Source organism: Hippocampus bargibanti, linkage group LG14 (assembly GCF_051943395.1).
Source record: "Hippocampus bargibanti isolate YZ-2025 linkage group LG14, ASM5194339v1, whole genome shotgun sequence".
NCBI lineage: Eukaryota > Metazoa > Chordata > Actinopteri > Syngnathiformes > Syngnathidae > Hippocampus > Hippocampus bargibanti.
The window spans coordinates 2,901,893-2,914,871 of record NC_142747.1 but is presented as its reverse complement, the minus strand read 5'-3'; the positions used below and the strand labels follow the sequence as shown (position 1 = coordinate 2,914,871).

Genomic DNA, 12,979 nt, shown 5'->3' with positions numbered 1-12,979 from the left:
TTGGGAGGCATGTTGCAGAAATCTAAACGGCAAGAGACTTTGCGGTTGCCATGGAGACGGCATGTGCCGGCACGCCGTGCGACAGGAGGGGGGCTCTACGCTAACAACAACACTGCAGCGGGCTACGGCAGGGGCTTTGATGAGCTCAGCTGCTAGAGACGCTGGAAATATTCAGACGTCTGCTTTCCCTCACCCCACGCTGCTTCGTATATCCACGCTATATTTGATCCGAACAAAGCAATTCTGGCACGAAGGCGCTTGCGTGTTTGACGCCACGCCGTGCGATGTAATGTGAATGTCCCCCGTCCCCCCGTGGCCATGCTTGATTGGACAGCCTCAAATTCTTGAATTCTATTTTGTACATTGAAGGCGTGTTTAACTGGTACTTACGAACTTAATTGGTTCCCAGAAAGTGTGTGTAAGGTGAAAAGTTCATCTGCCAAACATTTATTTCGCATAAGAAACCAATAAAATGAGAATAATTCGTTCCCAGGTCCCCATAAAACATAATTTTCTACTAAATAAGCCTTAAAATTACAGAAAATATACCTTATTTTATGTATAATAAATGTGCTATTGTATTGTAATTAAAGATATAAACTGTACAGTATAGTAAAGTCATTTTATTGACCTTTGCGATGGTTGTTGATGTAGTTTCCTCTTGATGATATCCGAGTGAAGTTGCCGTGCTTTCTCTGCGATAATACACTCACTCACACTGTCCGTTGCTAGCTACTTTTCGTTAATCCAAATTGACAGAAGTTTTTCAACCTCTTCGATTGCTTAGACAACACAGAAACACCCTTAGCCACACATAGCAATGGTCGACTTAGCATACTGTTACTGACCTCCTTCTTCTGCTCGACCGTAATTTTCTTTTGTGTCCTCTGTGGCTTAACAGGAGCCTGTGGTGGGGTCTTTTGCGGTCCCATAAAAGCAAAAGTATCCTTGATAACAAACCACATCCGCACTTAAACAAAGGGGTTGAAATAAACTGTAGTGTATAATAAAGTCGTTTTATTTACCTTTGTGATCGTTGTTGATGCCTCTTGATGATATCCGAGTGAAGTTGCCATGCTTTCCGGGCGATAATACCCTCACTCACACTGTCCCCTGCTAGCTGCTTTTCGTTCATCCAATTCAACAGGAGTTTTTTTAACCTCTTCTATAGACTGTTGCTTTGACAACACAGAAACACCCTTAGCCACACGTAGCAATGGTCGACTTAGCGTATGCTAAGTCACAATAACGCACATGTCCTTGGTGTTTTTCGATGATTTCTTTCTTCTGTTAGACTGTAATTTTCATTTGTGTCCTTTTTGGCTTAACACTAGCCTGTGGTGGGGTCTTTTTCGGTCCCATAGTAGCAAAAGTACTCCACTCGATAACAAACCACGTCGGCACTCAAAGAAAGGTGGTGACGAAAACTAGTCTGCCAGCAACCGTGGCGCTGTGTGGTTTGGTTCGACCGCCGAAAACTAGTTTGTATGTCAAGATTATATTCTCGCGAATTTGATATTCGGAAGGCGAAAAGTTTGTGAGCTAAAGCGCTCGTAAACGGAGGTATCACTGTATTTTCTCAAGGATTAATCCATTCATATCTCCCATATTTGATACGGTTCATTCAAAAACCGGCAACAAATCAATGCAGCGCTTGCGGACTAATAGCCCCAGCACATTCCGGTCATTAACGTTTTTCAGAAGCATACTTGAGATTGGTTGGCCATGACGAGATAATGTTTGAACTAGCGACTCAAGTGGCGATAATGACTCGCATCATCGGCGAGGCCGTTTCATTCCGTGAGTTCAGATGAAGGCATCGACTCATTTGTCGAAGACTCGACTGACCGTGACCCTCTCGTCGCGGTCGTCGATGTTGAGCCCGTCTTTTTTCCAAGAAATGGTCGGTTCGGGATGCCCGCGGGGCGGTTGACACTCCAGAACCGCTGGCTCTCCGGCTGCCACAATGACATCAGCGGGGTTCTGTCTGAAGTCGTCGCGCAGAACTGCGGAAAGAATTAAGAAAAGAAAGAATTAACAGTGAGACGCAGCTAGCTCATTTTTGGCTCTTATTTTAAGAGACAACTCCACATGAGTGCTTTCACGCAAAACGTTATGGGACACCATCTTGGACAGCAAGTAACCAAGCAACCTCATTAATTCATTCACTAGAAAACGATGTGACCATTCCAGTGCCAGGGTTTTTGTCATTTTCACTCCAATTGCAGGACCCACATAATAATGACTTTTAGGACTACATCAACATTCAATGCATCAAACATTAGGTTCTCTTCTACACCAGAACAAGACTTAATTCCCAAGTTATATGGGTCTGGAGTTGTCTGACCTTGAAATGGGGGCAACTGCACAAAATACAATACATACAAATTGATTTATGTAGGGCTTTAACAACAGCTAAAGTTTTTTTTAACTTTATGTTACTTCCGGGTTGAGTGAACGCTGGTGCGTGTGGCTGCCACTGTTCACCCGCAGAAAAATATCCCATGAGTGTAAAGCAGGGGTCTCAAACTTGCGGCCCGCGGGCCAACTGCGGCTCCCGAAAGAATATTTTGCGGCCCGCCTTGATATGAAAGATTAATGTCAGTGCGGCCTGCATGATTGATATGAATGAAACTTGTTTCAGTTCGCGCCGCTGTGGCGCATGCGCACATTCAATCTATGATGTTATTGAACATCAGATTATTAAAAAGGCATATACATGGCAGAAAGACCCGGATAGCTAACGCAGTTCTTTTACTCTAATTGTATCCGATAACGACAGTTATCCGAATTTATGAAGTGCCGGGTAAACACACTTCCTGGTAAGTTTCAGTTTCACTCGAGACGTGCCTATAATAAGTAAGAACAAACACGGCCAGAATGGACATGGCTACTGACACGGAACAGGCCGGAACATAAATCACAGTGCCTTCTTCATTTCTGAGCTGAGAGCAGTGGAGGACTATAGGAGCTGAGAGGAGTCGGCGACTTCACGGCTTGTCCTCCGCCCAGCTGACTGGAGGAATGAATGAATGAATGAATGAATGAATGAACGAAGCACTGGACAGTCTGACCGATGTGCCACCCTTCAGACCCTTTTAACCCACGGTGGTTTGTTCAGCTCCACACACAAGTTTCATTCTTATCAATCATGTGGGCCGCACTAACTAACATTAATCTTTCATATCAAGGCGGGCCGCAAAATATTCTTTCGGGGGCCGCAGTAGGCCCGCGGGCCGTGAATTTGAAACCACTGATTTAAGGCCTCCTCCAGAAGGCCGAATCCATGATTCTCACGGGGGTACTTCAAAGGTGACCGGTTACTGTCCTCGTCTGGCATTGAAACAGAAAGCCCCGGTAGCGCCGCAACTTTAAAGCTAACAAATGTCAGGCTTAAAAGCGAACACACGGGAACAGTGACGTGCGGTGAGGTTCATGGCTGGTGAGGCACTGACGTCATCACAGTCAGATTTACAAACATATGAACTCCACAGAGTAGTGAACGTGTTTTGTTTAAAATGTCATGTTAGCATTCTTTATACACTGTATACAAACTGTAGTATCGAAAAAAAAGAATTCAAAAAAACGTCCTTATCGTGTTACCTTTACTTATAAGTGATGTCCAAGTCTCTCTGTCTCAATGGAGATAACTGCCAGTGAAGAAAGTCGTCCTTGATTAGTACTGTTCCGATTGCCGTTGTTTTCAGTCTTTTGTGCTGAGAATGACCGCTCCACTGACGCTGTAGTAGCTGGAACAGTGAGCACGAGCTGGAGCAACTTTGACGCTTCAGGAATAGTTTCAATGAGATCCTTCTTGGCCAAAAAGCTGAGAAGCTGTCCAGGAGATTTACATTCATTCCTCATCGTTTGTGAGCTGTACAGTCCGCTGTAGGTCTTCCTTTAATTATTATCCCCAGCTTCTATTGAAACACTGTAGTACAGTGTTTATAATGTACAGTGGCTGTACATTATCTACACCAGCTAACCTGTAGAAATTTAGTTCATATACTAAAAGCTTTTGAACACTTTAATAGCAATATGCAGAGGGACAGCGATGCGGTCTCACTGCAGAGCAAGCCAGCACAGTTAGCATAGTGATTGCGCAATCCATGGTGAGGCTCAGCCGGCTGATGCCTCACCGCTCGTCTATACTTAGTATTTGAATGGTAAATGTGAAAATTCAGCGATTTTGAAAACAAATGCAAAAATGGTGCAGTTAATTGGAAAAGAACGTTAAAGTACAAATCACTAAATAAATATAACTGTTTAATTTATTTTGTCATTTGATATTTCCATGATGACAGGTGAGCACACATCCTCACCTGCCTCCCCTGACTTCACGTCACTGCATGGGAATGTGTATTTCTCTAGAGAACTCAACCCCAACTACCATAAAGTGAGCTAGCCCTTCATGGAATCAAGGCCCAAAGCCAGTTTCGCTCAGCAAAGTCAAATTAAAAATTGGGTGCCAAAAGCAGCACAAAAAAGGTTAAAAAAAAACCTGGGAAGTCTGCCATTTTGGCCAACGGCAGAAATCCTCATCCTCCAGCTTTTGTCCGACCCGCTCCTTACTCTGAAATCAAGTCTACAAAGAAAAATGGACAACTTGGAACGTTTGAGTTTTCGGCTGGAAAGTGGAGCGGACATTTGATGACTCGCTATAAAAGGCAAACCTCAAATCATAAATCAACTCCACAAGGTCAGCGCCTGAATTAGCAGAGCTGGAATGGTAAAGACATTTAAAGGCGCCCTCTATTGGCTGAAATTCAGAAAACTTAAAGGACAACCGACGTCACTTTTTTTGTTTCTTAACTGACATCAGAACGTTTACCCAAAACACGCAGTATGATATTTTTATTCAAATGCAAAACACCAATAAAAATTACTTAAAGGACAACCAACGTCACTTTTTTGTTTCTTAACTGACATCAGAAAAACGTTTTATAGCATCTAAAATACCCAAAACATGCAGTATGATATTTTTATTCAAATGCAAAACTAATAATAAAATAATAATAAAAATGACTTAAAGTGTCCAAAATCTGCAAAAAATTGAGCTGCGAATTGGGCATTTTCAGAAAGTCCCGCCCCCAGTTCGTGACGTTACGCCAAGATGTCTTGCATTGCTGGAGAATCAAAACAATGGCTTCAGATTCGGAGAATATGCTTTCTTTTTACACATCCAGTTATGAATATGATTCAAATAGTTCTGAAGAGGAAAGCATACATGTTTGCAATCGATTAAAGGTTTTCTGGGTCGTTTTAATGGCTCAAGACTGACGTGTGGTGTCACAGAAAATGCAGAAGATGGTGGCAGAGCTCCGTGTAAGGAATGAATCAGCCCATTTTCACAGGCTGATAAATTCCTTCCATGGAGCTTGGACGCCCTCTTCTGGCGGCTTTTTGGTGCAGCATGAGGTTTTCAGACCAAACAAGTACAGCAAAATACATTGATGTGATGGAAGGACTGTTACAATGTGTCTTTTTTCGGTCAGGGGCGTTCCTTTAGTGATGTCACGTACGGACTCGTCACCAACTCAAAAACAAGACTTCCTGAAGATTCAGCGCGAGTCTTAAAACACAACATATAGATATATGCGGTGGAATCTTTGTAAAATACGCTCAGTAGAAGTCATTTGAAGCCATTTTACAAATTATGGACACAACTTGTCCGGGGACGTCGGTTGTCCTTTAAAGTGTCCAAAATCTGCAAAAAAATGAGCTGCGAATTGTGGATTTTCAGAAAGTCCCGCCCCCAGTTCGTGACGACACGCCAAGACGTCTTGTATTGCTGGAGAATCAAAACAATGGCTTCAGATTCAGAGAATATGCTTTCTTGTTACACATCCAGTTATGAATATGATTCAAATAGTTCTGAAGAGGAAAGCATACATGTTTGCAATTGATTAAAGAAGTCCTTCCGTGTCATTTTGAGGCATCTGGACTGCAATGTAGCGTCCCAGAAAAGAGGCAGAAAATTGCGACCAAGCTCCCTGTGAGGAATTAATCAGCCCGTTTCCACAGGCTGATAAATTCCTTATATAGAGCTTGGTCGCCCTCTTCAGGCTCTTTTTGGTGCAACATACGCTTTCAGACCAAACAAGCACAGCTAAATGCATTGACGTGATGGAAGGACTGCTACAATGTGTCTTTTTTCGGTCAGGGGGTGTTCCTTCAGTGACGTCATGTACGGACTTGTCACCAACTCAAAAACAAGACTTCCTGAAGATTCAGCGCGAGTCTTAAAACACAACATATAGATATATGCGGTGGAATCTTTGTAAAATACGCTCAGTAGAAGTCATTTGAAGCCATTTTACAAATTATGGACACAACTTGTCCGGGGACGTCGGTTGTCCTTTAAAGTGTCCAAAATCTGCAAAAAAATGAGCTGCGAATTGTGGATTTTCAGAAAGTCCCGCCCCCAGTTCGTGACGACACGCCAAGACGTCTTGTATTGCTGGAGAATCAAAACAATGGCTTCAGATTCAGAGAATATGCTTTCTTGTTACACATCCAGTTATGAATATGATTCAAATAGTTCTGAAGAGGAAAGCATACATGTTTGCAATTGATTAAAGAAGTCCTTCCGTGTCATTTTGAGGCATCTGGACTGCAATGTAGCGTCCCAGAAAAGAGGCAGAAAATTGCGACCAAGCTCCCTGTGAGGAATTAATCAGCCCGTTTCCACAGGCTGATAAATTCCTTATATAGAGCTTGGTCGCCCTCTTCAGGCTGTTTTTGGTGCAACATACGCTTTCAGACCAAACAAGCACAGCTAAATGCATTGACGTGATGGAAGGACTGCTACAATGTGTCTTTTTTCGGTCAGGGGGTGTTCCTTCAGTGACGTCATGTACGGACTTGTCACCAACTCAAAAACAAGACTTCCTGAAGATTCAGCGCGAGTCTTAAAACACAACATATAGATATATGCGGTGGAATCTTTGTAAAATACGCTCAGTAGAAGTCATTTGAAGCCATTTTACAAATTATGGACACAACTTGTCCGGGGACGTCGGTTGTCCTTTAAAGTGTCCAAAATCTGCAAAAAAATGAGCTGCGAATTGTGGATTTTCAGAAAGTCCCGCCCCCAGTTCGTGACGACACGCCAAGACGTCTTGTATTGCTGGAGAATCAAAACAATGGCTTCAGATTCAGAGAATATGCTTTCTTGTTACACATCCAGTTATGAATATGATTCAAATAGTTCTGAAGAGGAAAGCATACATGTTTGCAATTGATTAAAGAAGTCCTTCCGTGTCATTTTGAGGCATCTGGACTGCAATGTAGCGTCCCAGAAAAGAGGCAGAAAATTGCGACCAAGCTCCCTGTGAGGAATTAATCAGCCCCTTTCCACAGGCTGATAAATTCCTTATATAGAGCTTGGTCGCCCTCTTCAGGCTCTTTTTGGTGCAACATACGCTTTCAGACCAAACAAGCACAGCTAAATACATTGACGTGATGGAAGGACTGCTACAATGTGTCTTTTTTCGGTCAGGGGGTGTTCCTTCAGTGACGTCACGTACGGACTTGTCACCAACTCAAAAACAAGACTTCCGGAATATTCAGTGCGAATCTTAAAACGTAAAATATAGCAAATGTGGTGGAATCGTTGTAAAATACGCTCAGTAGAAGTCATTTTAAACCATTTTACAAATTATAGACAAAACTTGTCCGGAGACGTCTGTTGTCCTTTAAATGCCGCATTCCCAACGTATAGATTTTGCTGCCATTTTCAATCACAATGATTGTTGTTTTAATCACATTTTTAAACAAAATGTGATTAAATACATGCTTCTGTGTCTCCACCGAGCAGCACTGCTGAAAAATTGCACCCCCCTCCCCATGACAAACGGTGTGATAAATACTGTAGTTATTAAATAATAATGGAAGCGACGCACCCTGCTTCTCGCCAAACGTTCGGAGCGACCCGGAAGTCGCTCGATGATACCCATAACATTTTACAATACAGTGATACCTGGGCGTATAAACTTAATTGGTTCCCAGAAAGTGTGTCTAAGGCGAAAAGTGTGTCTTCCAAAGATTAATGCTGCTGTGAAATGTAAATTTCTCCACTGCGAAACTAATAAAGGCAAATCCAATCCAATCCAATCCGATAGGACACCAGTAAAATGAGAAGAATCCATTCCCACGTCCCCATAAAACAATTTTCTACTAAATAAGCCTTAAAACTACACAAAATATACCTTATTTTATGTATAATAAATGTGCTATTGTGATGGGACGGAAGAATTTCGGGCTTCTGATTTTCTACGGCTTTCAAATCAGCGAGTGGATTGGTCCATGATCTCGATGCTTCGCATCGTTTGAACCCAAGAGGTTACGGAAGGCAGGCGTGGGAGACACTGTGAAAAAGCAACAACCGTTTTTCATTTTTCCAGTTTGGTGGCGTCGAAGGATAATAAAATAAATCTTTCAGGCCACACAAGGAGCTACACATATGTGGCGGATACACACGCTCGGGGTGAATAATGCGGATTATTTGTGGCCGCTCGGGGAAGTCGGAGTGAGCTTTGGCTGGCTCATCTCATCTGAAAGTCAGGGCCGCTGCGGGGAAGCTCGCAGTCAACACATTCCCGACTCCACTTCATCGAGCGAGGGTCGCCCCTGACGTTTGGCGGGAAGCAATTGCGTCACTTCATTATTTAATAACTACAGTAATTATCACACCATCATGGGGAGGGTGTCACAATTTTTTATTGGTGGAAACACAGAAGCATGTATTCAAAGGACAACCAACTTCTCCGGACAAGTTGTGTCCATAATTTGTAAAATGGCTTCAAATGACTTATACTAAGCGTATTTTACAAAGATTCCACCGCATATAGCTATATTTTATGTTTTAAGACTCACGCTGAATATTCAGGAAGTCTTGTTTTTGAGTTGGTGACGAGTCCGTACGTGACGTCACTAAAGGAACGCCCCCTGACCGAAAAAAAAAGACACATTGTAGCAGTCCTTCCATCAAGTCAATGTATTTTGCTGTATTGTTCGGTCTGAAAACCTTGTGTTGCACCCAAAAGCTGCCAGAAGAGAGTGTCCAAGCTCCATATAAGGAATTTATCAGCCTGTGGAAACGGAGGTGGCCACAGGAGGTCGCCATTTTGTGCCTCTTTTCTGGTGATTGTTTCTCCCCAATGTTGCCTCAAAATGGCATGGAAAAAATTCTTTAATCGATTGCAAACATGTATGCTTTCCTCTTCAGAACTATTTGAATCATATTCATAACTGGAGGTGTAAAAAGAAAGCATATTCTCCGAATCTGAAGCCATTGTTTTGATTCTCAAGCAATGCAAGACGTCTTGGCGTGACATCACAAACTGGGGGCGGGACTTTCTGAAAATGCCCAATTCGCAGCTCAATTTTTTGCAGATTTTGGACACTTTAAGTCATTTTTATTGGTGTTTTGCATTTGAATAAAAATATCATACTGCATGTTTTGGGTATTTTAGATGCTATAAAACGTTTTTCTGATGTCAGTTAAGAAACAAAAAAGTGATGTCGGTTGTCCTTTAATCACATTTTGTTTAAAAATGTGATTAAAACAACAACCATTGTGATTAAAAATGGTGACAAAATACGCACCCTTGATGTGTCGTTTTCGTTTGATGAACGGCCTAAATTATCCCTCAATGTGATTGTGAATGGTGGTCGTTTATTTCTATTGGCCCTTTTTTGGCACGTATAATAATAATAATAATAATAATAATAATAATAATAATAATAATAATAATAATACATTTCATTTTAAGTGCCTTTCAAAGCTTTCAAGGTCACTTTACAGTCACAGGATAAGTTTTTTTACGTGGGTGAGCAGCGGCAGCCACACGCGCCAGCGTTCACTCAACCCGGAATAACTCAAATACATAGAAAGCTAGCTAGCTAGCCAATGGATAGCTCATAGATAGCTAGCTCGATAGCCAGCCACATAGCGAGCCAGATATGCTAGCCAACAGATAGCCCATAGATAGCTAGCTAGATAACCAGCCAGCTAGATAGCTAGCCAGGTAGATAGACCATCTTGGACTCGCAAAATGTATACGGAGCAAAATGAATTCAAAACTGAAAGAGCCTCGCGGGCGACTTGACATGGCCCCATGTTTACACCAATGCCACTGCTGTGAACCCTTGCTCACAGCACCCCCACCCCTACCCCACACACCCCCTCCAAACTAACACCTCTTTGTTCTAAACACAGCTGAGTGAGTCCGCAAACATGCAAGTTCTCCACGAGGGCGGCGAGGGGAGCCAAGCCAGGGCTTCTCAAATGGGCCTGATCTGGGGTGTGCTCCATAGCCGTTTTTGCTCAAAATTGATTACATGACATATTTTGCACTTTGTTCTCCAAATGTTTTGGGCGAAAACGTTAGTGAAGATGACAACGGCGACATTGTTTGCTGGTCTTTATTTGTATGAGTGTGTGTTTGGGATAACGAGTCTCCCTCCTGGGAGAATTCCGTCTCTTGTTGTTAATCCTGCAGCTGCCTCGGAGTGGATAATATTTCCTGCGTGATTAACTGTGGGAGGGCAGATTCGATGCATGCGTGTGTGCACAAGTCAAAGAGCAGAGTGTGAAAACCTAGAAAACCAAGGATGGACTTATCAAAATATGAATGGTGTCACCAAAGCCCATTTTCAAAACCAGTGAATCAACTCGAAACCAGTCATGAAAGGTAAAACGTTTGAGACATTCACTCTGGAATTAGTTCAGGTTTTCTTTTTTCGTGCTTGGGCGTCGATAAAGCCTGGCCAGACTTCTAGCAATGTTTTTCCCTTCCACGAAGGGGCAGCATTTATATTTTGTCCACATTAGCGCTTTGTTGCAACTTCAGCTGTTGTTAAAGCGCTATAAAAATGAATTTGTATGTACAGGTAACATCCTACTTACGACGAGTCCCGTTCCGACCAAACGGTCGTAAGTCGAAATGGTCGTAATTCGAAATCCATTCAAAATGTTGAATAGAGACTCGGAGGCTAAATGACACGCAAGCTCCCCCCCTCTGTTGCCATCACACGGTCGATTGCTGTGCGAGAATGAGGTGCTGGCTGCCTGGCCAAAATTGTCCTACACGTTGCCGGCCTGCTAGCGTGTTGCCAGGCGTAGAATTAAAATTTTAGAAAATAGCCTCTGGAGGTCATGGTCATAAGTACGGGTGGTCGTAAGTGGAGCTGGTCATAAATTGGATGCTACCTGTATTACCTTTTGGACAGCCGCCCCCATTTAAAGCTCAGATAACTCCAGGCCCATACAACTTGGGAATTAACTCTTTTTTTTCTGATGAAAAAAGAGAGTCTAAAGTTTCTGTTGTTGAATTGAATGTTTATGTCATCCTAAAACTCTTCTCTGGGTCCAGGGATTTGAGTGACACTGACAAAAACCCTGGCACTGCAGGGGACACATTTTTGCAAATCGTCTGCAAATCAATAAGTTAAAATGACTCCCGCCACAACCATTCCGTGTTGGGTCATTGTTTATTTCGCCCTGTCAGGTTTGTTTCATCTAGTCGTGGTTTTGTTTGCTACTTTGGGGCTTTTTGCTCTGATGGCTTTGTTTGAGATTTTGTTCCTGCCGACTTGATTGAATACAATTTGTCAAATACACCCTGCTCCTCCTTCCTTCCTGCTTTTTTTGGGGTCCACCACCACCACTATATGGCGTATCGTGACGACTTGGGGAAGCCTTTCAAACACACGTGTCAAAGTTAGGACCTGGGTGCCAAATCTGGCCCATCACCTCATTTTATTCGGCCCGTCAAAGCAAATCAAACCCGACACATTTTTGAACATCGTCTCGCAGCGAATGAGAGAATGAAGATAAACAACACCTACACTTTTCTGAAATATATGATGTATGATTTGCTAATGTGTCCCCCCTGCAACGACTCGATAGTGCAGTTTTTTTTCAGTATTGGCTGCTGCTCTCGACAGCCTTCATGAGTATCTTGATTCAGGAACAAAACGATTTAGCGTTGTTGACTCATCGTGACTTGAAAACTTATCTTAACTCAAGCAATTTCAAAGTGTCTGAAACGAACGCAATTAGCTGCAGTCGGGCCTCTAAATGTCACCTCAACACTGACGAGTTTGTCACCCCGCCAACTTGCTGACTGAGTCTCTGTCTCTCTCTCACTCAGTCTCTCTCACTAACACACACACACACACACACACGCACGCACGCACGCACGCACGCACGCACGCACGCACGCACGCACGCACGCACGCACACACACACACACACACACACACACATTCCTGTTTGAACGACTTTGTGAGGTCCGGGTAACTCCACATCAGGAGTGAGGACCACCCTTTCTGATAAGTTTAGAGAAGAACCAGTGTTATATTTGAACACTAGATGTCCCCCTAACTGCATTTCCCACTTCAACTTGTTTAAAAAACAAAGCAATAAGAAGTGGACTTGAGAGTGGAATCACTAGACAAGTGAGGTCCGAATGGGTAAATCCCGGGACCTCACTCATATAGTGAATTATGTTCGAAACATCGTTTTATTTATTTAATTTTTTTGTTTGGTTGATTCAGTTCAGTTTTCAAACCACTTTTTGTGTCAACTTTTACCTCTCATTATCACCTACAATTACACGGCAGACATTTTGTATTTTAATTGTGTGTATATATATACAGTAACGTCTCGTTATATCGATATTCAAGGGAGTCCGAAAAAATATCGATATAACCGGGACTATCGATATATCCGACCCTGTTTGCATGTAATTTTCTCCGTGCGTGCATAGAAATAGTATCGATATATATATATATAGAGAGAGAGAGAGAGAGAGAGAGAGAGAGAGAGAGAGAGAGAGAGAGAGAGAGAGAGAGAGAGAGAGAGAGAGAGAGAGAGAGAGAGAGAGAGAGAGAGAGAGAGAGAGAGAGACTGTTTAATGAATAACTTGATAGTTTGAACTTAAAATAAATGGAATTCCTTATTTATATGTTC

The 12,979-nt window shown here is 42.7% G+C and overlaps 1 protein-coding gene across 5 annotated transcripts in view; it reads right to left on the bottom strand.

The window, feature by feature from the left end:
• robo1 (roundabout, axon guidance receptor, homolog 1 (Drosophila)) overlaps positions 1–12,979 on the bottom strand; it is a 264,298-nt gene that overhangs the window by 61,257 nt on the left and 190,062 nt on the right. For all 5 annotated transcript variants that reach the window (XM_089013137.1, XM_089013136.1, XM_089013139.1 and 2 more), the window contains one exon: positions 1,849–2,006. In XM_089013137.1, the coding sequence (XP_088869263.1) occupies positions 1,849–2,006 (158 nt within the window). The remainder of the gene's footprint in view (positions 1–1,848; positions 2,007–12,979) is intronic.